Source organism: Mytilus californianus, unplaced genomic scaffold, assembly GCF_021869535.1.
Source record: "Mytilus californianus isolate M0D057914Y unplaced genomic scaffold, xbMytCali1.0.p SCAF_14, whole genome shotgun sequence".
NCBI lineage: Eukaryota > Metazoa > Mollusca > Bivalvia > Mytilida > Mytilidae > Mytilus > Mytilus californianus.
Window position 1 is genome coordinate 34556520 of NW_026262626.1, and position 23395 is coordinate 34579914.

Below are 23395 nucleotides of genomic sequence, written 5' to 3' on the forward strand. Positions count from 1 at the left end.
TTCTGTCCTGATTTTGACAGTAGATTTCTGGTTGTCTCTGTTAAATGTATTTACACTGTGTCTAAACTTAAAACTTGTCTTTTGCTGAAAAACCATATGTTGACTTTGTTATTTTAAGTGTAAGAATAAAACTGTCATTCACATATACCCAGCATCTTTAAAAAGTTTCATATAATCAAAACAAAACTGAACTAAACTAATAGTAGAAATTGATGTCTTTATTATGGTACAGCTAAAATTCATCACTGTAAGCCATGAAAGTGCTTATCACATATCACAATATATTAATTATCATATTCATAAAACAAACCATGAACAATTTAACATCCATAATATTCATAATGACACTGAATAACTGAAAACTGTGTTTTCAAAATAAACATCCATGCAACAAAGGCTGTCTTTTTAACTTAAAATGTAATATCTAAATTTTTGTTTAAACACATCACACTGGTGGCTGCATACAGAAAATACAGGACATATTCACAAATTTTAATACAACCCTCAACAAAGAATTAACATACAAGTTGTTATTTGTCATCAAAATTTCAAAAGCCAGATATATACCATTCCATAATTTGTCAACAATTTCAATGGAACCATCATGATTTTTTTTAATTTGTTTTTCTTTTCCTTTGGGGAAATGAACAGGTGTAAGTAGATAAGGATACCCTGTCAGACTTTATCAGACATTTTGAATATTATGCTCCAATTCTGGATTATAATATTATAATGTACTATATACATGCTTAACAATATATTTTAAGTTTATACTACATTATTTTCATTCTTTTTCCATTACTGCTGTTGTTGAAGACTAATATGTAGACTTTATAACTGTATACATGATCAAATGTGTTGTTTGGATGACATTAGAAACACAAACCCTTAAATATGATGCTGTAAAACAATTTTATTTCTGACGCCATCTCTGGACATTCAGAAGTGGTAACCTAAACACATTAACTGCAAGACCACAATCAATATAATAAAATAAAAATATAATAACTTCAAAAATAAGTCCAAAAAAAATTCTTGTGTTTCTGAATATTTAAAATAACATTTTAGTCTAGCATCTTTCCCATGGTATATGTGGAAAAAATTGACACAATAAAGATATTTTCATGATCTGTGGTTGTATTTTTTCTTTGCATTTAATTTTTTTTCTTTGGATTGTATTCTTTTGACATAAAATAAAATGAGAAGAATTTTTATATTAAATGTATAAAGAGCAAAAATAATGCACACATACTTTTCTTCCTTATATCAAGAGACTAAAGTTCCAACTCCTGCAGGCATAGATAAATCTGGCTATTCTTTTGAAATTTCTTTTGGTGTTATTGCTCCTTATGTATTCAGGTATTTAAACATTCTTGGCTTTAAAGTTTTTGGATTTGAGCGTTCTGATCAAGGTAAATCCAAACAAGCATTTTGGATGCATCATTTATAAAAATTCGTAAGGGTTCCGCAGAAACCCAGTGTCTCGCCTACTTTTGCTGTTAGTCGCAGGCTCAACAACAATGGGGAAAAAATTATCAAAAATTTTCCTCTAGATACTATCTTTTGATTTTAAGAAGTTCTGTTCAAGTTTGGTAAATATCCAACTGCAGACTGTACGTAATGTTAACTGGAATAAAACTAAGTCCATTTATAAGTAATATACGGAAAAACAGGAAATACATTTTTACAAAATTTCCTTCTAGATACTATCTTATGATCACAAACAAGCTTCTGTCCAAGTGTGGTACAAATCCAGGATAGTTTAAGAAAGTTATTAAAATTTGAAAAACTTTAACCACTGAGTGAATGTTATGTTAAATGGCAGAAAAACTAAGTCCATATTTGAGTAAAATACGGATAAACAGGATTTTTTTTTTACAAAATTTTCTTCTGGATACTATCTTATGACCATAAACAAGCTTCTGTCCAAGTTTGGTTGAAATGCAGGATAGTTTAAGAAAGTTATTAAAATTTCAAAAACTTTAACCACAGAGTAAATATTTGTGGACGCCGCCAACGGAATGTAGGATCACTATGTCTCGCTTTTGCGACTTAAGTCGCAGGCTCAACAAAAATGACAACAACACTATATAAATTTCATGCATTTCCAGATTTGAGCTGTTAAACTTGTCATTGTATGTCATGAGATATTTTTAGCTGGATTCATTTTATATCCTTTATATTCACACAAAAACAAATTGTAAACAATATAAAAATAAAATGCTCCGCAGGGCGCAGCTTGATACGACCGCAGAGGTCGAACCCTGAACAGTTGGGGCAAGTATGGACACAACATTCAAGCTTGATACAGCTCTGAATTTGGATTGTGATTAAATATTTGACACAGCATAGGTTTCTGACACAGAATGAATGTGGTCTAAGAACTTAAAAATTTTAAATTGGACATTCAACTATTATGGTCCAATATCCAAAATCTAAATACATGGTTAGATTCAGCATATCAAAGAACCCCAAGAATTCAATTTTTGATGAAATCAAACAAAGTTTAATTTTGGACCCTTTTGACCTCAACGTGGACAAAGTTGATAATGGGGCCCAAAAATCAAAAATCTAAATACATGGTTAGATTCAGCATATCAAAGAACCCCATATATTCAATTTTTGTTGAAATCAAACAAAGTTTAATTTTGGACCCCAATTTGGACCAACTTGAAAACTGGGCCCATAATCAAAAATCTAAATACATGTTTAGATTCAGCATATCAAAGAATCCTTAGAATTCAATTTTTGTTAAAATCAAACTAAGTTTAATTTTGGACCCTTTGGACCTTAATGTAGACCAATTTGAAAACAGAACCAAAAATTAAGAATCTAAATACACGGTTAGATTCGGCATATCAAAGAACCCCAATAATTCAATTTTTGATGAAATCAAACAAAGTTTAATTTTGGACCCTTTGGACCTCAATGTGGACCAATTTAAAAACAGGGCCCAAAATCCAAAAACTTAATACACGGTTAGAATCAGCATATTAAAGAACCCCAAGAATTCAAGAATAAAACCCCATTGAAATTGTTCAAGAAATAAGCAATTTATACGAAGTATTTTCTTTTGTACAATACTGTGCAATTGAATATTTCTTGCTATTGCGCAATACTGTACAATTGACAATTTCTTGCTATTGCGCAATATTGTGCTATTGGATATTTCTTGCTATTGCACAATACTGTGCAATTGAAGATTTCTTGCTATTGCGCAATACTGTGCAATTGAAGATTTCTTGCTATTGTGCAATACTGTGCAATTGAAAATTTCTTGCTATTGCACAATACTTATTTTATAATAATTTACACATCCTGTTTGGTGTGTATCTCCTACCATATCGTTATTATTTGCTTTTAAATATAAAACAGAAATAACCAACTTAAAATGGAAAATTTTAAAAGAAAAAAAAAAGGAAAAAAAAAAACAAAAAAAAAACCCAAATTTTTTGAACCCCCTTATGATTCATCACCCCCAAACTCAATCCCAGCCTTCCCTTTGTGGTATGGTACCTTGCAGTACAATTTCAGAGAGATCCATACACTTGAACACAAGTTATTGTCTGGAAACTAGAAAAATGCTTATTTTTGGCCCCTTTTTGGCCCCTTATTCCTAAACGTTTTGGGCAATTACCCCCCAAATTAATCCCAGCATTTCCTGTGTGATATGGAACCTTGTGGTACAATTTCAGAGAGATCCATACACTTGAACACAAGTTATTGTCTGGAAACTAGAAAAATGCTTATTTTTGGCCCCTTTTTGGCCCCTTATTTCTAAACGTTTTGGGCAATTACCCCCAAACTCAATTCCAGCTTTCCCTTTGTGATATGGAACCTTGTAGTACAATTTCAGAAAGATCCATACACTTACACACAAGTTATTGTCATGAAACTAAAAAAATGCTTGTTTTTTGCCCCTTTTTTGGCCCCTAATTCCTAATATTTTGAGGCAATTACCCCCAAAATTAATCCCAGCATTCCCTGTGTGATATGGAACCTTGTGGTACAATGTCAGAGAGATCCATACACTAACACACAAGTTATGTCTGGAAGTTACAAAAATGCTTATTTTTGGCCCCTTTTTGGCCCCTAATTCCTTAACTGTTGGTACCATAACCCCCAAAATCAATCCCAACCTTCCTTTTGTGGTATTGAACCTTATGGTAAAATTTCATAGAGATCCATTCACTTAAACTAAAGTTAGAGTGCGAAAACCAATGTGTCTTCGGACGACGCCGGACGACGCCAGACGACGACGACGACGACGACGACGACGACGACGACGACGACGACGACGACGACGACGCCAACGTCATACCAATATACGACCAAAAAATTTTCAATTTTTGCGGTCGTATAATAAGCCTTTGCTTCACTTAACTGTACACTTTAATTCCTTCTTGCTGAAATACTAATAAATGCTTGTAATTGGTGTAAAATTATACATAGGTCAAAACTATTATTCCAAGTGTCCCATGTTTTCATTTCTTTCAATAAAAAGACATCAGATTACAGCTCTTTTGAATTTTCTTGTAATCATAATAAGCATAGATCTCAATTTTGAGAAAAAGTTGTGTTCCGAACAATGTACTGTAAATACACAACAAATATTATATCTATTCACAATAAATATGATTGGTTTATAAATTATGACAAAGTGTAACAATGATATAAATATAAAGCTTGTGATATGGAATGTATACCATACACAGAATAGATGATTTATATATATAATGACAACCTTACTACAGAGATCTATACACTTTATACTTCTTCACTAAAAGGATTGGAATATGTAGTCTCACTTGTCCAAAAGATGTTCACAGTCATATATTACATTGCCTGAGGACAGTCGGGGATAAATATATGCATGCAACACTAACTATTTAACACTGATACCTGAAGCTAACAATTATTTTCCAAAATAAAAATTTTTGCTCCACACAATATTTTTTTGTACAATTTCAACTCTAAGAAAATGAACATTAAGAAAAAGGTCTTGGTAACTAATTAAAATGTTCAAACTAAGCAATGATAAATACAATGGATAACTGCTCTATGTACACAACAATGGAAGCAAATATTGTTTATACAACTACACATACACATTACACAATAATGGTTTTGTTTCTAGTATAGAATGAGTTCATTTATTTACTGAGAGATGTATTAAATAAGCAATTAAATGTATATATATTTTATCTCTTTGTTTTATATTAATGGCAAAAGTTGTATTTGCTTTTCAAAGAAAATGAACAAACTTTATCTCCTGTTACAAAAGTTTTGCTAATGCAAATTATCTATGCATTATCATTTAATACATATTTCGGTCAAAATTTGATGGCTTTACAACTGATAGAAACTGATATACTATTAATAATCATAAAGTCTGCAGCAATGTTAAAATAACTTTTAAAGAAAATACCTTTATCACAGTTATAACTTATAAAATTAAGTTAATTCACTATAACATACACAAATGATACATGTACTATATTTCCAAGCTGACAAAGGGATCTCATTACCACTAGGGAGAGGTAGAATGTACCTACAACAATACAAAAAATATCTGTTTGTCATGCAAGCCAAAGCAAAGCCAGTGACAGAAAATAGGCACCCTTTGTCAAAATATTATAAAAAACAAATCATTTAACTACTCAGTTTCATAAAAAAATAAGTCTGGATATCAAATCCGCATATACAAAATCATTGGCACAAATGAAAGCTGAACACTCACACACTGATAATACTTGGTACAAAATCACTTTGGTCACTTCGTTTCAATTCTCCAGGCACTCTGGCTTCTCCACCGATAAAAACTAACCACCATGAAATAGGCAATAAAGTGCTGTGTTCAACACAAACAATCAATCATTCTAATTCTAGCATTGCCTACAAATCCAGCAACTTATTTTGGAATGAGATCACGAAACTAAAACTTTTGGCCATACCATGCACAGTCAAGTTTATATAATCGACCATTCCCGTTCATAAAAATTATCATTTTACACAATTTGAAAATGTTGATAGAAGATGTGGTATAATGAGATAACTTTCCACCAGAGAACAAATGATGTAGAAGTAAGAAACTATAAGTCACTGTAGGGCCTCTGGTTGTAATATTCTGGTGATGATTACACTGATAAAGATTAATAAACAAAATTAGAAACTGTTTAAATTTAATACATCAAAAAATAGGATAAACAGGTGAAATAAATTTAAAAAAAATTTCTTCCAAATGAATATGTTTCAACTAATTATGTTTAATTTTACCATGTTTACCTCAGGAGAAATTTTTTTTCCAAAGATATAAACTATGTTGTTTATTAGAAACAAACTTTTGTCTTCTAATTTGTGAAGGAGAAAAATAGACCTGACCAAAGTAATTTTAACCATAAATCTGAGCAAATACATGCAAAATTTCAAATCATATAAAAGCTAGAAAAATTGTAACACAATAAGTTTTGATTAGAAAAAAACACAAATAATATATTTTATGATGATGGAATAAATATTTCTGACAACTAAAATGGCCTTAATATATTGATGATATATTAAAATTGAAAAAATTAAAGTAACATATTGCAGGAAATATTTTAAGAGTTTCATTTATTAGATAAAGACTCTTAGTGATACAGTACAAACAATATTATATATGAAATTAAACATGATAAATAAATGACTTTATTACACAGAGAACAGTGTTTAAAATGGAGCTTCATTTTCTATGCATTTACAGTAATAAAAATACCACAGTTGGTTTTGAGTAAGTACTATAATGGTGACAGTTCTGTACTACATCCACGAGAAACAGCATTTGCATTGTCCCTCATGTATGGTCCAACTTCTGCTTCTGCTAATGGAAAGTTGACTAGTGGAGTGTCATGGAAAACTGGTGGTTGAACTGAAAAAGATGTATTTCAAGTCAATATTAAAAATACTATCAAAAAATAATAATAAATGATTTAAAACCTATGTCATTTCTAGACAATACTACATGTGACTAAAACTAAATAGAGAATGGTAGAATGAATGATTGATTGATAAATAATTGGATTATTCCCACTTTAAAACACCAGAATTTGAGCCCAGCTTTTAGGTCGGTTAGTGTTGCTCATCCCTTAGTTTTCTGTGCGATGTTTTTTTTTTAAATTTTAGAATGCAATGACTAATTTGTGACAAAAATTAGTACAGTAGGTTAAAGTAACTAGAGGCTCTCAAGAGCCTGTGTTGCTCACCTGTATCTACTTACTGTTGTTTTGGAAATCATGTAAAATAAGGTTAAAATCATAATTAATAGTATTAGATACCCTATAAATAATTATTGAGGCCAAGTTTGGTTTAATATGGCCCAGTAGTTAAATTAAAAGCAGGTCATCCCATTGTAGTCCTACAATAGTTACTGAAGACCCCTTATCATTGTTTAAATAAGTTTTCAAGTTGTGACCATTTGAAATTGTTTTTTTTACAATTTTCCCTTAGACTTCTATAGTAAACCCCTATTTTCAATTTTTAGCCATGGCGGCCATGTTGGTTGGATGACACGGTCATCGGATATATTTTTCAATCAAGATACCCTATTGCAAATTGTGGCCAAGTTTAATTCTATTTGGCCCAGTAGATTAAGGGGAGAAGATTTTTGTAAAAGATTACAAAAATTTACGAAAAATTGACTATAAAGGGCAATAATTCCTTAATGGGTCAATTGACAATTTTGATCACTTGACTTATTTGTAGATCGTACTTTGCTGAACATTATTGCTGTTTACAGTTTATCTCTATCTATAATAATATTTAAGATAATAACCAAAAACTGCAAAATTTCCTTAAAATTACCAATTCAGGGGCAGCAACCCAACAACGGGTTGTCTGATTCCATTGGGCCAGGTGAGCTAAAAAGTAGCAATTTTGCTACGTTCATTTAAAGATTTAAAGAATTCAAAGCTTAAACTGTATAAATAAATGAACAACTGTATGACCATGAGGTGTTTAAATCCTAGACCCTCAGAGGCCCTTGTGGGAGTCACTATCCTAGATTTGGTAAAAATTAAAAAACTAATGAATTATCTCCCTGTCCATGTGTTTAGGTAGATCAGATAGATGCATGCAGCAAACACTACTTTCTGCAACTTGTGTAATGTTTTCCTTGAAACATATACAGTCGACTCTCGTTATCTCGAAGTCAGCCGGACCAGAGAAATATTTCGAGATACACGTAGTTCGACTCAAACGAACTGAAAATCTGTGACCATTATAAATAAATAACCTGACATGGACATGTTTTGGATTAAAAGAATATTCACTTCACAGACTGGGAGAACACTTTATAAGTTTCATCCCTTTTGTATATTAAAGTAAATAAAAATATGTTTAACTTCACTTCACAGAACTATGCTGTGTGAACCCACAAAATACAGGTCGAGACGAGTTTGAAATTTAGCTAACTAGCCAATGACTTAAGGGGTTACATTGCACTTTGTTCAATCCATACCCCAAAAATATATGTAATAATTCATCACCACTGATGACTACACTTAAGGAACAAACAGTTCATCAGCAATGACATTAAGCTGAAGAAAAAAATATTGATTTCAAATCTAGTGAGAAAAAAATCAACCAGGACAAAACTCACGACATGATCTACAACAGGTCTGGATACTAAAAATCAGGTCAATGTCTTTAAAAAACTTGAAGACTTTTGGGAAAGGGAATTAGGACAGTCAATACAGCAAAGGGAGAGTACAGTCCCCTCAGCTTTGCTAGTTTTTCCTGCAGCTTTGTCAGTAAAGACAGCTTGTAATCAGTCTATGTATTTTTGAACAAATTATTCTTATGCAGACAGCATTCAGCTAAAATGATCATTCTTGGACTTATTCAGACTGATTTTTAATATAGAATTGAATAAAATAAAAAATAACATCTGTCATTTCTTTTCAATCAAAGCTATTGTTTTTGGGCCAAAACTCTGAACTTGAGATAAAATTAAGAATGGAAATGGGGAATGTGTCAAAGAGACAACAACCCGACCATAGAACAGACAACAGCAGAAGGTCACCAACAGGTCTTCAATGCAGCGAGAAATTCCATATTCCCTTTTATATAATTAAATCAGTAAAATAAGTTATAAGTGAAAATCAATAATATATATTTAAATAAAAGAAGAATGTGTCCATATGACACAGATGCCCCTGCTTGTAAATATGTGGCAAATTTAGCAATTTTTCCATTTATAAAGGGACATAACTCTAGTACAACGAAAGTGACGCCACCCAAATTCAAACTTGATCTGTGTTTGGTGGTATTAGGCATTGTGTATCAGTTTCATAACATTTGGTTGAGGCAAACTAAAGTTAGAGAACGGAAACTAATTTTGGAAGATATGGACGGACGTACAGACAGACAAGGGTAAAACTTAATGCCCCTCTGCCGCAACAGGGGCATAGGGCATGAAAATAAAAATATATAATGTGAATCTTCCATGAAGGTGTGTGCCACCTGTCATCTCAAATGATATCAGCAATTATGTCCATGTTTTAATATTGCACACCCCAAAAATCACTTGCACAAAATTTAAAACACCATATCCTGTAGAGGAATCTGTTAAAGTTTAGTGGAATTCTGTCAATTTATTTCAAGGGGTTAAAAACTAATAAAATGTGACATCAACAAGGACAAAAGAAGTGATCTCTGCTATGAAAATTACAGAAAAACTGCATGGACAAACACTCAATAAATTTCTCCTTTCTTGGAAACCATTAACCTCATAATAACACTTAGCCTCAGTTTATAAGGTTCAGTCAAAGTTGCAGATGTATCACAGGAAACAATACATGCAGAGATATGGGACTCTTTACAGATGACAAAACATACCCATATAGTCAAGAAAAAAATAAAATGACTAGAACTAGCATATAACAATTAAATAAAGCAGGTGCAAACTTCTAACGGACAGAATTCAAAACCATAAAGTCTCACTTATCAGTTATTCTGTATAATTTCTTCATATAAGATGTCAAAATCAAGTGACATTAAATATAAAATAAATGAAGATTAAACTCTAAGCACATTACTTTGATAACAATTTTACAGCACCTATACCTATTGGCTATTACTACCAAAACATATCTTTGATCTATGTGAACATAAATCATACAAGTTTTTACATAACTATATATGTACTACATGTAGAGAAACCTTAATCAATAATCTAAATATCCTTCCAGGAAACTATGTTTTAGATGCATAACTATTAACTAACAGTAAAACTAAACTTCAAACGAACAATATATCTCAATTTTCAACATTTTAATATGAGGTTAACCAGATTTCATGTACCTTTATAAAATTATTGTTACAGGCACAGACCATCATCATCAAAACCTATGTCATCATTATTCATAGCCAATGAATTGTTCTCTATAAATGCTTACTGTAATATATTGTTATATTTTCATATTGTATTATCATGATTATGGAGAAGTATAAATATGTTTTACATATTACATGTGATTAATTCATTTTTCTTAAAGTGGTCAGGTAAAATATGTTTGCACAAAACTGGTTATATATACAAAATCAATATCATATCCCTGTAAAAATTTATAGCTTGGATTTCCTATAAAATACTCTCTATCAAAGACAAAGGATGTGAAAATGAAAATCTACAGCCTTACAGCTTTAACAAAATTGCTAGCTACAACATTATGCATATCAAAGACAATTTGGAACCAAATTTCCTTAAATTGATTTTTATGATATTTTCCATCAGACTGAGTACCAGGATTTATTATGAGATGGGTTGAAAGAATCAAAGTGCTTGTTAGCACTGAAGGGTAAAGTTTGCTTTAATTTATCAGTGGGAGGTCAAATTAAACATTGCATTGTATAAAGCATTGGTTGTAGTTGATTTAACAATTATGGACAAAGGAAAATAACTCCAATTATAAAGATTACTTTAACAATGATTAGAACAAATATTAGAGAATGATTGAAATTCAAATTAACAGTTTGGAAAGCCAAAATAAAACCCAAAAAAAACCAAAAGGCCTTAGCCGAACTGTCAAACTAAGGTCAAATTTGCTTGAGGGAGTTGAGACCTTAGCTTTGGCACAACTGAATAATTTTAATGAACTTAATATTTACAGATAAAATATATCATTGAATTATGCCATTGCAGAAGAACTGGATACATGGTGGATTGTACCCTATGGGTGATAGTCTACCAGAAGCAGTACTAACATAGGGGTGGTAAAAAACAAGGAGGTAGGATATAGCCATTTTTTAACCACCTAGGATTTGAAAATTATAAGTATCAAAAATCTTTAAAATAGAATTCTTCAGATGTTCACCAGACATTAGTCATATGTCAGGATGTCAAACTTCTATCATTTAATGAAAAACTGCTTAAATGCCCTTATTCTGAAAATCTTGTCATCGATATTAAGCCTTACCAAAGAAGATATTTTTCTTCATGATATCTTATACAAATTTGTTGATTTAGGTTAAATATCTTTACAGGAAAGGTTGTGGCTTATATTAAATTTTCCCAAACCTATGACTATTCAATAATATTGTCCTTTTTAGGCATAATAGGTATATTTCAATATGTTTATGAGGCCAAATTGACAGTTCCTATTCTATATTATAAAAAAAAAAGTTATTTGAAATAGATTGAAGAATTTCACTACTATTGTAATTTCAAAGGCTATATAATGGCTCTTATCATATATACGTTGTACTTATGTAAAAATTTCATTATTGAAATATATTTGTATCAAAGTAGGCAAATATTGTTAAAACTTTGCTAAATTTCACATTACTTGAGGTGCATATGACCTGACCAAATGTAATGCAAATGTTTATTGAGACATCAATAATTAGGATTTATTTTCATAAAATAGGTACCATCTGCATTTTACTGAGAAATCCATTAGTTTCAGACTGAGAGTCCAGAAAAAAAAATCAATAATGGAAAATGGACAGGTTAAAAATGTGAGCAATTATTCTGTTAAGATGCATGGATAAAAGTCACTGAACGGTATTATTGTGAAGAGCTGAGCTTTAACCATGCAAGAATCTAGCACAATAATGTTCAAAAAAATAAAAAAATAATAATTAAAGCATTGTCTACTAGAAACCAAAAAAACTTACAATACAATAATCAAGCTGAAACAAAGTATTAAAATAATTTTTCTAAATTTATTTTACACAAAAAAAGCTGATAATTAATTGAAGGAGAATCAAGTTCTTGTATCATATTTTTTCAAAACCCTGTAATTATTTATTTCCATACACACATAAAAATTGAAATTTTCTACAGTTTAAAAGAAAAAACATGGCTCCTTAGTAGAAAAAAATCAACTATCTTAACATATCAAAACATAAAAAAAGAAGAAGTGTTATTTGCTTGTTCATTTCTACTCCATCTTGGTATACATGTAGATATAACATAGAGCTCTTCTACAATAGCTTGTTAACAAAACTTTGACTTGTTTGCTTTCAAAATTTGTTAGAAGGTTGACTGCATTGCACAGAAAATTAAAATATTAATCCAGTTATTCTTTTACATTTCAGACATGATTTGTCATCTGCCACTGTCAAAGCAAAATTGCACACCTACAACTTTTAAAGTAAAATGAGCATTAACGTCTGTTAGTTTCATTACAACTGTATTTGCATGGGATAGACTTTAACATTCTTGTTGTTTATTCTGTACCAAAAATGTGGTGAACATGTTTCATTTTAAAGCTTTTGGCACACTAATTATGGTACAAGAACTATTCTTTTTTTTTAAAGTTTTATCACCAATAACCTCAAACTTAATTTTTTTATATAAATTCTCTATGTGCTCAGAAATTGATTCTCCTTGCATTCAACAAAACAGCAAGAAACTCACCTTCTCCATAACCCAAGCTTTTATTGACTGGGGAGAGAAGCTGGAAGGAATTTAAACACCCTCTTAGATTATCATGCAACTTAAATATTCAGAGAAAATCATGATGTATATGTATAATAAATCAAGAAAACTCTTAAAATGTTCACTAATGAACAGGAAAGACAAAGCAACTTCTCTAATAAAGATACAGAAAAGAAATTAACTTCAACAGGAATCTAAAAGCCAGTGATGAGAAATCCTTACCAATTTATAGTTCTATCATATTTATAAACTCAAATCAAAATACTTAGGAACTATTAATATAAATAAACAAAATATAAAAAGTCTCACTCTGATCAAATCTGAGGAGAGTATGTATGTTTATGTTTATTATATATACATTTATTCTGCTACATAATTTTGTCTGGTGGTCTGTGAAGATCATAGAGTTGTGGATCTGTGGCCTGAATAAACTGATAACTTTATGTCCGACTAGAATTTGAGTTGCATATACTACGATTTTTAACTGGACCCTACTTAGCATGCCGTTCCATGACTTCTTCAACAAATTTTTTTCTTGTTTAATTTGACTTCACAGAAAGCTCTGGTCTAGGCTGCTGTTGGTTACAATTTAATTTGTGGTTAAATCTTATGTAAAACCCAATGGATACATCTATCAGATGTTTTAAACAACCTTGTTTAGACGGTTTGATATTCAATAGTTGCCTTATCTTGTTAAAAGAACAAACATGGGACTTCCTATCATTGATGAGCTTCTACAAAAAACACTGCCACTGTTCAGTCCTTTCCTGGATCCATGTTATTATTAAAGCTAAAGTTCTACAGCTACATCAAATAACAGAAGTGCACACACAGAAATATCTGGACTGTTTTACTTATCGTGATTGATTTTATATCGAAAGTCTTTAAGATAAAGGGTCTACTACAAATATCACATAAACTTAACATTATCAATGATCCACGAAGATAAGATCATGGTAAGACGACAACTGCCAGAGGGACATGTACACCTTACAATCATTCCATGGTTATAGAAACAAAACTAACTTGAAAATTAAAATTGACCAATGAACCATGAGAATGAGGTCAAAGGAACCTTGCTAGATAGACATGTACACTATGCAGTCATTCCATACACCAAATGAATATAAAAATGAGATGTGGTATGATTGCCAATGAGACAACTATCCACCAAAGTACAAATGAAGTGGATGTAAGCAACCTAACAGCCTAATTTATAACAAAACGATTTACAAAATACAAATATGACAGACATGAACCAACGACAACCACTGAACTACAAGCTCCTGACTTTGGAAAGGCACATAAAAAATGTGGCGGGGTTAAACATGTTTGTGAGGGCTCAATCCTCCCTTAACCTGGGACAGTGGTGTTACAGCACACCATAAGAACAAACTATAAATCAGATGAAAAGTGCTAAACTCATCAGATCGATACAAAGCAGAAAAACATCTGACAAAAACACAGACCAGACGTGGCAGGGTATTTATACATCCCTAACAACAAAAAAGACACAAAGTACAGATCTGAGAGTACTCACAGTTACTGACAGCTAGTTCAAAGACAATAACAACTAATAAAAAAAAACAAGAATGTGTCCAAAGTACACAGATGCCCCACTCCAATACATTTTTCTATGTTCAGTGGACCATGAAATTGGGGTCAAAACTCTAATTTGGTATTAAAATTAGAAAGATCATATCACAGGGAACATGTGTACTAAGTTTCAAGTTGATTGGACTTCAACTTCATCAAAAACTACCTTGACTAAAAACTTTTAACCTGAAGGGGGAAAGACTGACGGACGAACGAACAGATGCACAGACCGAAAAACATAATGCCCCTAGGTGGGGCATAATGATGTATCTTAAGACAAAATATCAATCAGTACACATCCAACATCCAATGGAAGGAGGTTGACCTACTACAGGGTACTTATTGGATCCAAGAAATAGACCTATCCGTGAAAATCTATCATTAACAATGAACTATGAAATGAGGTCAGAAACATTGGGCATATGACAGACAAAAACTTCGTAAAATAAGGCATCTATATACAAGGTATGAAGCATCTAGATATTCTACCTTCTGAAGTATAAAGCTTTATACAAATAGTTTACACAGCAACCCCTGATTAGAAGACCTTGACGAGACAAAAAACCCACTGTACCCAGAGATAAAGGTATCAAAGCAAAAGGGGTGCATAAGAAGATGATCGTTTCATTAGACCATAACACATTCAATAGAGAAGTTTTTAAAGACATCTAATAGTTGTAAATGCATATTAAACTGAAATACATCTCATTCTTACTTCATTACACAATGCACATAAAATAAGAAGTGAGAACGTTAAAAAAATCAAGTTTAAAATATAAAATTAACATCACATATATGTTTCAAATGTACAACAATGCCTTACATGTTAGATATTTATATACTGTCAACTGAATAACAACAGACAGTAAAATCAAAACATAGGGTTTGTTCAACTGTATTACAGTTATTTAAAATAAATAATATTCATAAAAAGAAGATCAAATAATATATTACATTCATAGAAAATAAGGAGAAACATTGCAAGACATTTCTTAGGCTATGCTTGATCCTGTATCATAGATGTATTCAAAGGGGACAACTTCAAAACTAAACATCAATTACTTGGCATTACTTTAACCAGTTAAATATAGTTTGAGGAATATTTTTTTTTACCTCTTGACTTTAAGATGTTGTTAACTTTGAATTTGTTTCAATCTATAGTTTTCAGGTGATTTTCCAAGACCATTTAAAATAAAATGCTCCGCTGGGGCGCAGCTTGATACGACCGCAGAGGTCAAACCCTGAACAGTTGGGGCAAGTATGGACACAACATTCAAGCTTGATACAGCACTGAATTTGGATTGTAATTAAATATTTGACACAGCATAGGTTTCTGACACAGAATGAAAGTGGTCTCAGAACTTATAATTTTTTAATTTACCTATTCATACATGTGATGGACTGTGAAACTCAGATCAGGAGATTGGGAAATTTTGGTCAGGAGATTAGGACTCAGATCAGGAGGTTTTTAATCGACATAAATTTTGTCGTAAATGTAACCGTGTGCTGTAAAAATGGTCTTTTAAAGTGTGTTTTCTTCAACTTTCCATCCAATTTATTATGTTTATAGTACCCTTGTACTTATAAAGTTTCTCCATCTTTATATTTTACATGTTCAATCTAACATTTTTTTTTTTCAGTATGTTCTTTAAATTTTTTACTTCATATTCTATAAAACATTTATTGCAACCAGAACATTTGTTTAACTATCTGCAAATAGCTTTTGTTTGCATACTCAGAAAATCATTCTAACTGTAAAACAAGGGTCATAGTTATTATATAAATTTCAATTTAAGCCTTGAAAGGAAGTATAGAATCCTCAAATAATTTTCAAATTATTATTTTTTTATTTGTCCTAAGACATTTAAAATCATTTATTTACCATCCTTTTATGATTATTTGTTCAATTTATATTTTATTTATATTCTTTTAAAAATTTTCATTATTAAAAGGAAAGTAACTTAAAACAGGATAAATCAAGGGAAGTAACCCAATAAATACACAGTTTTTGTTACACAACGGCAGTTAGCCTGAGGTAAAAAATCATTGATTACCAGTATGTTTGACACCCAAGCTGACAAGTGAAGCCATATAATTATGCATGTTAATTGATTTACAGGTAAAATATAACTTCAGGTAATGTGAGTTACACCAGATGCCTGAGATGATATGTTGGGCAGAAATTTTTCATTCATGAAAAATTTCATACACGGGATTATAATTTTCCTCTTCAACCGGAGGTCGGGAGGAGACTCCTGAAAACAGGATTATTGTACTCCTGTCGGGAGGTTCACATGTATGCTATTCAAACCATATCATTATTATTTGCTTTTATATATAAATCAGAAATAACCAATTTAAAATGGAAAATTTTAAAGAAAAAAAAGGAAAAAAAAATCCCCCCCCAAATTTTTGAACCCCCTTATGATTCATCGCCCCCACACTCAATCCCAGCTTTCCCTTTGTGGTATGGTACCTTGCAGTACAATTTTAGAGAGATCCATTCACTTGAACACAAGTTATTGTCTGGAAACTAGAAAAATGCTTGTTTTTTTGTCCCTTTTTGGCCCCTAATTCCTAAACGTTTAGGGCAATTACCCCCAAACTCCAACCCAGCTTTCCCTTTGTGATATGGAACCTTGCAGTACAATTTCATAAAGATCCATACACTTACAAACAAGTTATTGTCCTGAAACTAGAAAAATGCTTGTTTTTTGCCCCTTTTTGGCCCCTAATTCCCAAAATTTGGAGGAAATTACCCCCAAAAATCAATCCCAGTATTCCCTTTGTGATATGGAACCTTGTGATACAATGTCAGAGAGATCCATACACTTACACACAAGTTATTGTCATGAAACTAGAAAAATGCTTGTTTTTTTGCCCCTTTTTGGCCCCTAATTCCTAAAATTTGGAGGCAATTACCCCCAAAATCAATCCCAGCATTCCCTTTGTGATATGGAACCTTGTGGTACAATGTCAGAGAGATCCATATACTTACACACAAGTTATGTCTGGAAGTTACAAAAATGCTTATTTTTGGCCCCTAATTCCTTAACTGTTAGTACCATAACCCCCAAAATCAATCCCCACCTTCCTTTTGTGGTATTGAACCTTATGGTAAAATTTCATTGAGATCCATTCACTTAAACTAAAGTTAGAGTGCGAAAACTAATGTGTATTCGGACGACGACGACGACGACGACGACGCCGCCAACGTCATACCAATATACGACCACAAAAATTTTTTTGCGGTCGTATAAAAATAGTTATAAAAGAAAAATCAGCTCAACATTTTCATGCACATAATTTTTAAAATGTATTTTTTTTACAATTATGCAATTGGAATTTATGCTTTATTCTAATATTTAAAAGTTAAAAGTATAAAACAATGACATCCTAACAATTACAAACTCTTAATAAATATTCCTAAATATTATATTGAATTAAATGCTCTGCAGGGTGCAGGTTGATATGACCATTGAAGTCAAACCCTGAACAGTTGGGGCAAGTATGGACACAACATGCAAGCTTGATACAGCTCTAAGAACTTAACAATTTGAAATTGGACGTTAACCTTTTATGGTCTAATATCCAAAATATATACATGGTAAGATTCAGGATATTTAAGAACCCCAAGAATTCAATTTTTGATGAAGTGAAACAAAGTTTAATTTTGGACCCTTTGGACCTCAATGTGGAACAATTTGATCACTGGGCCCAAAATCCAAAATTTAATCCACGGTTAGATTCAGAATACCAAAGAACCCCATATAATCAATTTTTGTTGAAATCAAACAAAGTTTAATTTTGGACCCAGATTTTGACAAACAGAATTCACATTTTGTTAAAATCAAACCAATTTTAATTTTGGTCCCTTTGGACCTTAATGTGGACCAATTTGAAAACTGTGCCCAAGATTAAAAATCTAAATACACAGTTAGATTCAGCATATCAAAGAACCCTAAGAATTCTTTTTATGAAATCAGAAATAGTTTATTTTAGACCATTTGGACCTCAATGTGGACAAATTTAAAAATGGGGCCCCAGAATCTAAAAGCTAAATACACGATTAGATTCAGCATATCAAAGAACTCCCTATATTCATTTTTTGTTGAAACCAAACAAAGTTTAATTTTTGGACCCTTTGGACCTCAATGTGGACCAATTTAAAAATGGAGGTCCAAAATCCAAATCTAAATACACAATCAGATTCATCATATTAAAAAAACTCCAGGAATTCAAGACTTTGAATTAAACCCCATTGAAATTGGTCAAGAAATGAGCAATTTATACAAAGTATTAGAAAACCATTGTTTAAGGCCCTTATATATTTTCCTAAACAGTTAGAGTCATAATCCCCAAAACCAATCCCAACCTTCCTTTTTTGGTATGGAACCTTGTGGTACAATTTCATAGAGATCCATAGACTTATACTCAAGTTATTGTCCAGAAAAAAGAAAATCATTGTTTTTTGGCCCCTAATTCCTAAACAGTTTGGACCATAACCCCCAAAATCTATTCCAACCTTCCTTATGTGGTATGGAACAATTTCATATAAATCCAAACACTTATACTCAAGTTATTGTCTGAAAACCAAATGTTTTTGGACGATGAAGACGACAGGGTATACCATTATATGTCCAATAAATATTCCAATATATTTCTGTGCATCTTCCCCTTTTGCTGTGCTTTGATTCATAACACATTTTTATAAACTATTGTAAATCAATTTAAACAAGTGAATTTCATAGGTTTTGTTCATAAATACCTTAGAAACTGTATTCAACAAATCATTTAACACAAGAGTGCACATGCTGAAATGTCTCACCTACTATACTGACCATTGATTTTATGATGATAGTCCTACATATAAAGTTTTACTACAAGTATCACATTAACATTTATGATCCAAAAAAATGAGGTCAAGGTCAGATAAACCAAGCCAGAAATACATGTACACCTTTAATACAATCATTCCATACACAGAATATAGATGACCTATTGCTTATAGTATAAAAGAAACAAACCAAACCATGGAAAATTCTATACTGGCCAATGAACCATGAAAATGAAGTCAAGGTCAGATGAACCCTGCCAGACAGACATGTACACCTTGAAATCATTCCATGCATCAAATATAGTTGACCTATTGCTTTAAGTATCTGAGAAACAAAGTTAACCAGGAAAACTGAACATTGACCAATCAACCATGAAAATGAGGTGAAGGTCAGATGATACCTGCAAGACAGACATATACACCTTACAATCATTCCATACACCAAATATAGTTGACCTATTGCTTAAAGTTTAAGACCAAAACACAAAAACTTAACATAAGCAATGAACCATGAAAATGAGGTCAAGGTGAAATAAAACCTGCCAGACTGACACATACATCGTAAAATATTCCCATACACCAAATATAGTTGACCTTTTGCATACAGTATTAGAAAAACAGACCAAAATACAATAAATTTAACATTGAGCAATGAACCGTGAAAATAAGGTCAAGGTCAAATAAAACCTGCCAGTTGGACATGTACACCTTACAATCATTACATACACCAAGTATAGACCTATTGCTTATAGTATCTGAGATATGGACTTGACCACGAAAACTTAACCTTGTTCTCTGATCCATGAAATGAGGTCGAAGTCAAGTGAAAACTGTCTGACAGGCATGAGGACCTTGCAAGGTATGCACATAAAAAAATATAGTTATCCTCTTACTCATAATAACATGAATAAGAGGGAAATTAACATAACAAAAAATCTGAATTTTTTTTTCAAGTAGTCACTGAACCATGAAAATGAGGTCAAGGACAATGAACATATGACAGGAGGAAACTTCATATCATAAGGCATCTATATATATTGTATGAAGCATCCAGGTCTTCTACCTTCTGAAATATTAAGCTTTTAAGAAGTTAGTTAACACTGCCGCCGGATCACTATCCCTATGTCGAGCTTTCTGCGACAATAGTTGCAGGCTCGACAAAAACTAAGGAATAAAATAAAGTCCAAAATCAAACTCATCCCTGGAGCATTAAATGATAGATATTGTCATGCAAAAATTTGAGAAATATATAAAATTTCACACATGTAGATGTTTAAAAAAGTGAAATATCACAGACACAGTATATTATTATGGGTATCACTAAAATTAACTTAACCAAAGTCACCCAAACAAAAAAATGATTTTATAGTAAATATGAACTGTTTATTAGTGTTTATTCCATGGTCAATCATTGAAATACCAAATATGGTTTTTGAGATGTGATATAATGTAAATTTAACCGAAGGAGACAAATAAGAATAACAGTATAATTTTATGCTCTTCCTCATTTTTGGACAAGCATAAAAAGCACAATTCAAATTATCTGTAATTCTTTTAAAGATTTTCTTTTCTGATTAGAAATGTACTTCAGGATGATAATACAGTTGACTCTCAGTATCTCAAAGTCAGCCTGACCAGAGCAATATTTCCAACCTGTAGTTCTACTCAACCGAAAACCGGAAGTTTGAAAGACCTAGGGACACAACTTTTGGTCAGCTTGGTAAAGCTAAAATAAATCGGGATGACAATGGGTAGGGGGGGACGATATTCTGGTTTCAGATCGATGAATCTGTATGTTATGGTCTTTTATTATTATAATAAAATTTTATGTTTTCGTCTCTTATTTATTTCTTTGTACTGTTACAATTTTTTCCTGTGTTTTTTAGCCGGAACAGTAATTTCCAATGGATCGTTATTTTAAGTAGACAAAATTGTTCATTCTCGTATATAAGAGATTTTAGAAGACCACGAGAAAACTTCGACTCATCCGAAATTTCGAGTCAACCGAGTTTGAGGCAGCGAGAGTTAACTGTAATTAAGAAGATACTAACATCTATGATACCTAATTCTCAAATTAATGGCTTTAACATAATAAGCCTTTCATAACTTCTGATATAATAAGAACCAAAAGTATCTTGATGATAAGCAAACATAAAAAAACTAATTAAACCCCCATGCTTTACGACATGCCTAACTTACCTGGGTAGTTTAACTGGGTCAATGTCATATTCCACAAGGATTTTTTCCCTCCTGATTTTATTGAAAGCCCAAAGAAAAAGTTAAAAGTCACATATTTCTTATTAGTAAAGTGATATTTGAAGAAGACTTGCAGCTCTAGAATTTTAAATCCTAAGATCACAACTGAAGTTTTCATTTTTCCAGATGTAAGTTAGGTCTTAGCACAAATATATGATCTAACATAATTCTTGCTAACATGTCTTTATACATCAACACAACAGATATCTGAATGTCAGACATACACATATCCTATTTATGTTGCTCTTGAAATATTTTTTTTAAAAATTTTATAATGAATTGATTGCTGACAGCAAATAAATTTCAATTAAAAAAAAAAAAAATTTTGGCAATAGCCTTATTTTTTTGGCATGAAAACAAAATGTCTAATAAAAAAAAAAACAAATTTCAATGTGTAAAAGTAGAAGTTTTAATATACAGATACAGATATAGAGACACAAAAACAAAAAACAAAAACAGGGCACAATACTTTCATGCAAGTACTTTTTAACTACATGGAATCCTAACATTCTTTATGCAGGTAGGAATACAAAAGGAATTTGTCTTAGTGATATGACACTTCTTTGGTCATGTTGGTATTGCTCATTTCTGCTATATAAAACATCCATATTCTTTAGCAAAATTTTTGTTTAGTACATTTCTAGTTTTGTTGATTTACATGCATAAATCAGCAAAATCAGTGTGTATTCAAAAAAAAAAAATTCATTTAAGTATGTTTCAGATTATCAATATAGGATGTGTTTTAAAATGAAATAAATGGGGAATGTGTCCATGGGACACAGATGATGCCCCAGCTTGCATACAACGTTATAAAGGGACATAACTCAAAAGAACGATAAAAGTAACGCTACCCAAATTCATACTTGATCTGAGTTTTGTGATAATAAGCATTGCGTATAAGTTTCATAACATTTGGTTGAGACAAGCTTAAGTTAGAGAAAGGAAACAAAAAATTCAGCAATTTTTCAAACTGAAAAGGGACAGAACTCTAGAACAATAAAAGTGAAGCCACCAAAATTCAAACTTGATCTGTGTTTTGTGGTAATAAGCATTGTGTATATGTTTCATAACATTTGGTTGAGGCAAATTAAAGTTATAGAACGGAAACCAATTTCGGGATGTACGGATGAACGTATAGAGGGACAAGGGTAAATCTTAATGCCCCTCTGCTACGGTGGGGGCGTAGATATATGCATTACTGCATTTACAAAAGGTAGAGCATATATAGTTCAAAGAGACATCTAAAGTGTATATTGATCATCATAAAATTTGTGGTTGGACAAAACCCATGATAAGTGATATACCCAAGTCAAAATATGGAATATAGATAATAATCAAGATGCATAGCCTAACCAATCCTGAACATTGTGTGTCAGACTTACCGTTGACTGTTGGAAGATGGTTGTTTACTGTGCCATCAGAAGTTTGATAACTTATCATATCATGCTTGGTAACAGGAAGGTTGCCATTAGAAACAACTACTGGATCCCCAGCTGTATTTGTTCCAATATTACTAGAGTTCTACAAATAAATAGAATGTCATGTCATACATCCATCATCTACCATACTCACATTTTTTTAACTCATTTGTTTTACACATATCTAACTAAGCAATACATTACTGTTTCCTTTTTTATTGAGCAATTATCTATTGTTTAGTTTTCTAACAATATAAAAATGACAACATTATCCCTCATATTAAATGCTTTTATGTCAGTTGTAAACAAATTTATACAAATAAAGATAAAATGTTTACACAGAGATGTCTTGCCTTTATGTAAATATGA

At 31.6% G+C, this 23395-nt stretch overlaps 1 protein-coding gene across 5 annotated transcripts in view; it reads right to left on the reverse strand.

The window, feature by feature from the left end:
- Positions 1 to 4600: 4600 nt before the first annotated feature.
- The window catches only part of LOC127724692 (palmitoyltransferase ZDHHC14-like), a 39733-nt gene continuing 20938 nt past the window's right edge, over positions 4601 to 23395 (reverse strand). For 2 of the 5 annotated variants that reach the window (XM_052231748.1, XM_052231747.1), the window contains exons 9-11: positions 22991 to 23129; positions 21552 to 21602; positions 4601 to 6907 (exon numbers count right to left, since the gene is read on the reverse strand). In XM_052231748.1, coding sequence (XP_052087708.1) covers positions 6777 to 6907; positions 21552 to 21602; positions 22991 to 23129 — 321 coding nt within the window. In that variant the 3' untranslated portion in view covers positions 4601 to 6776. Of the gene's footprint in view, positions 6908 to 12898; positions 12939 to 21551; positions 21603 to 22990; positions 23130 to 23395 lie in introns of all 5 variants that reach the window. The other 3 variants (XM_052231751.1, XM_052231752.1, XM_052231750.1) reach the window with 3 other exon arrangements.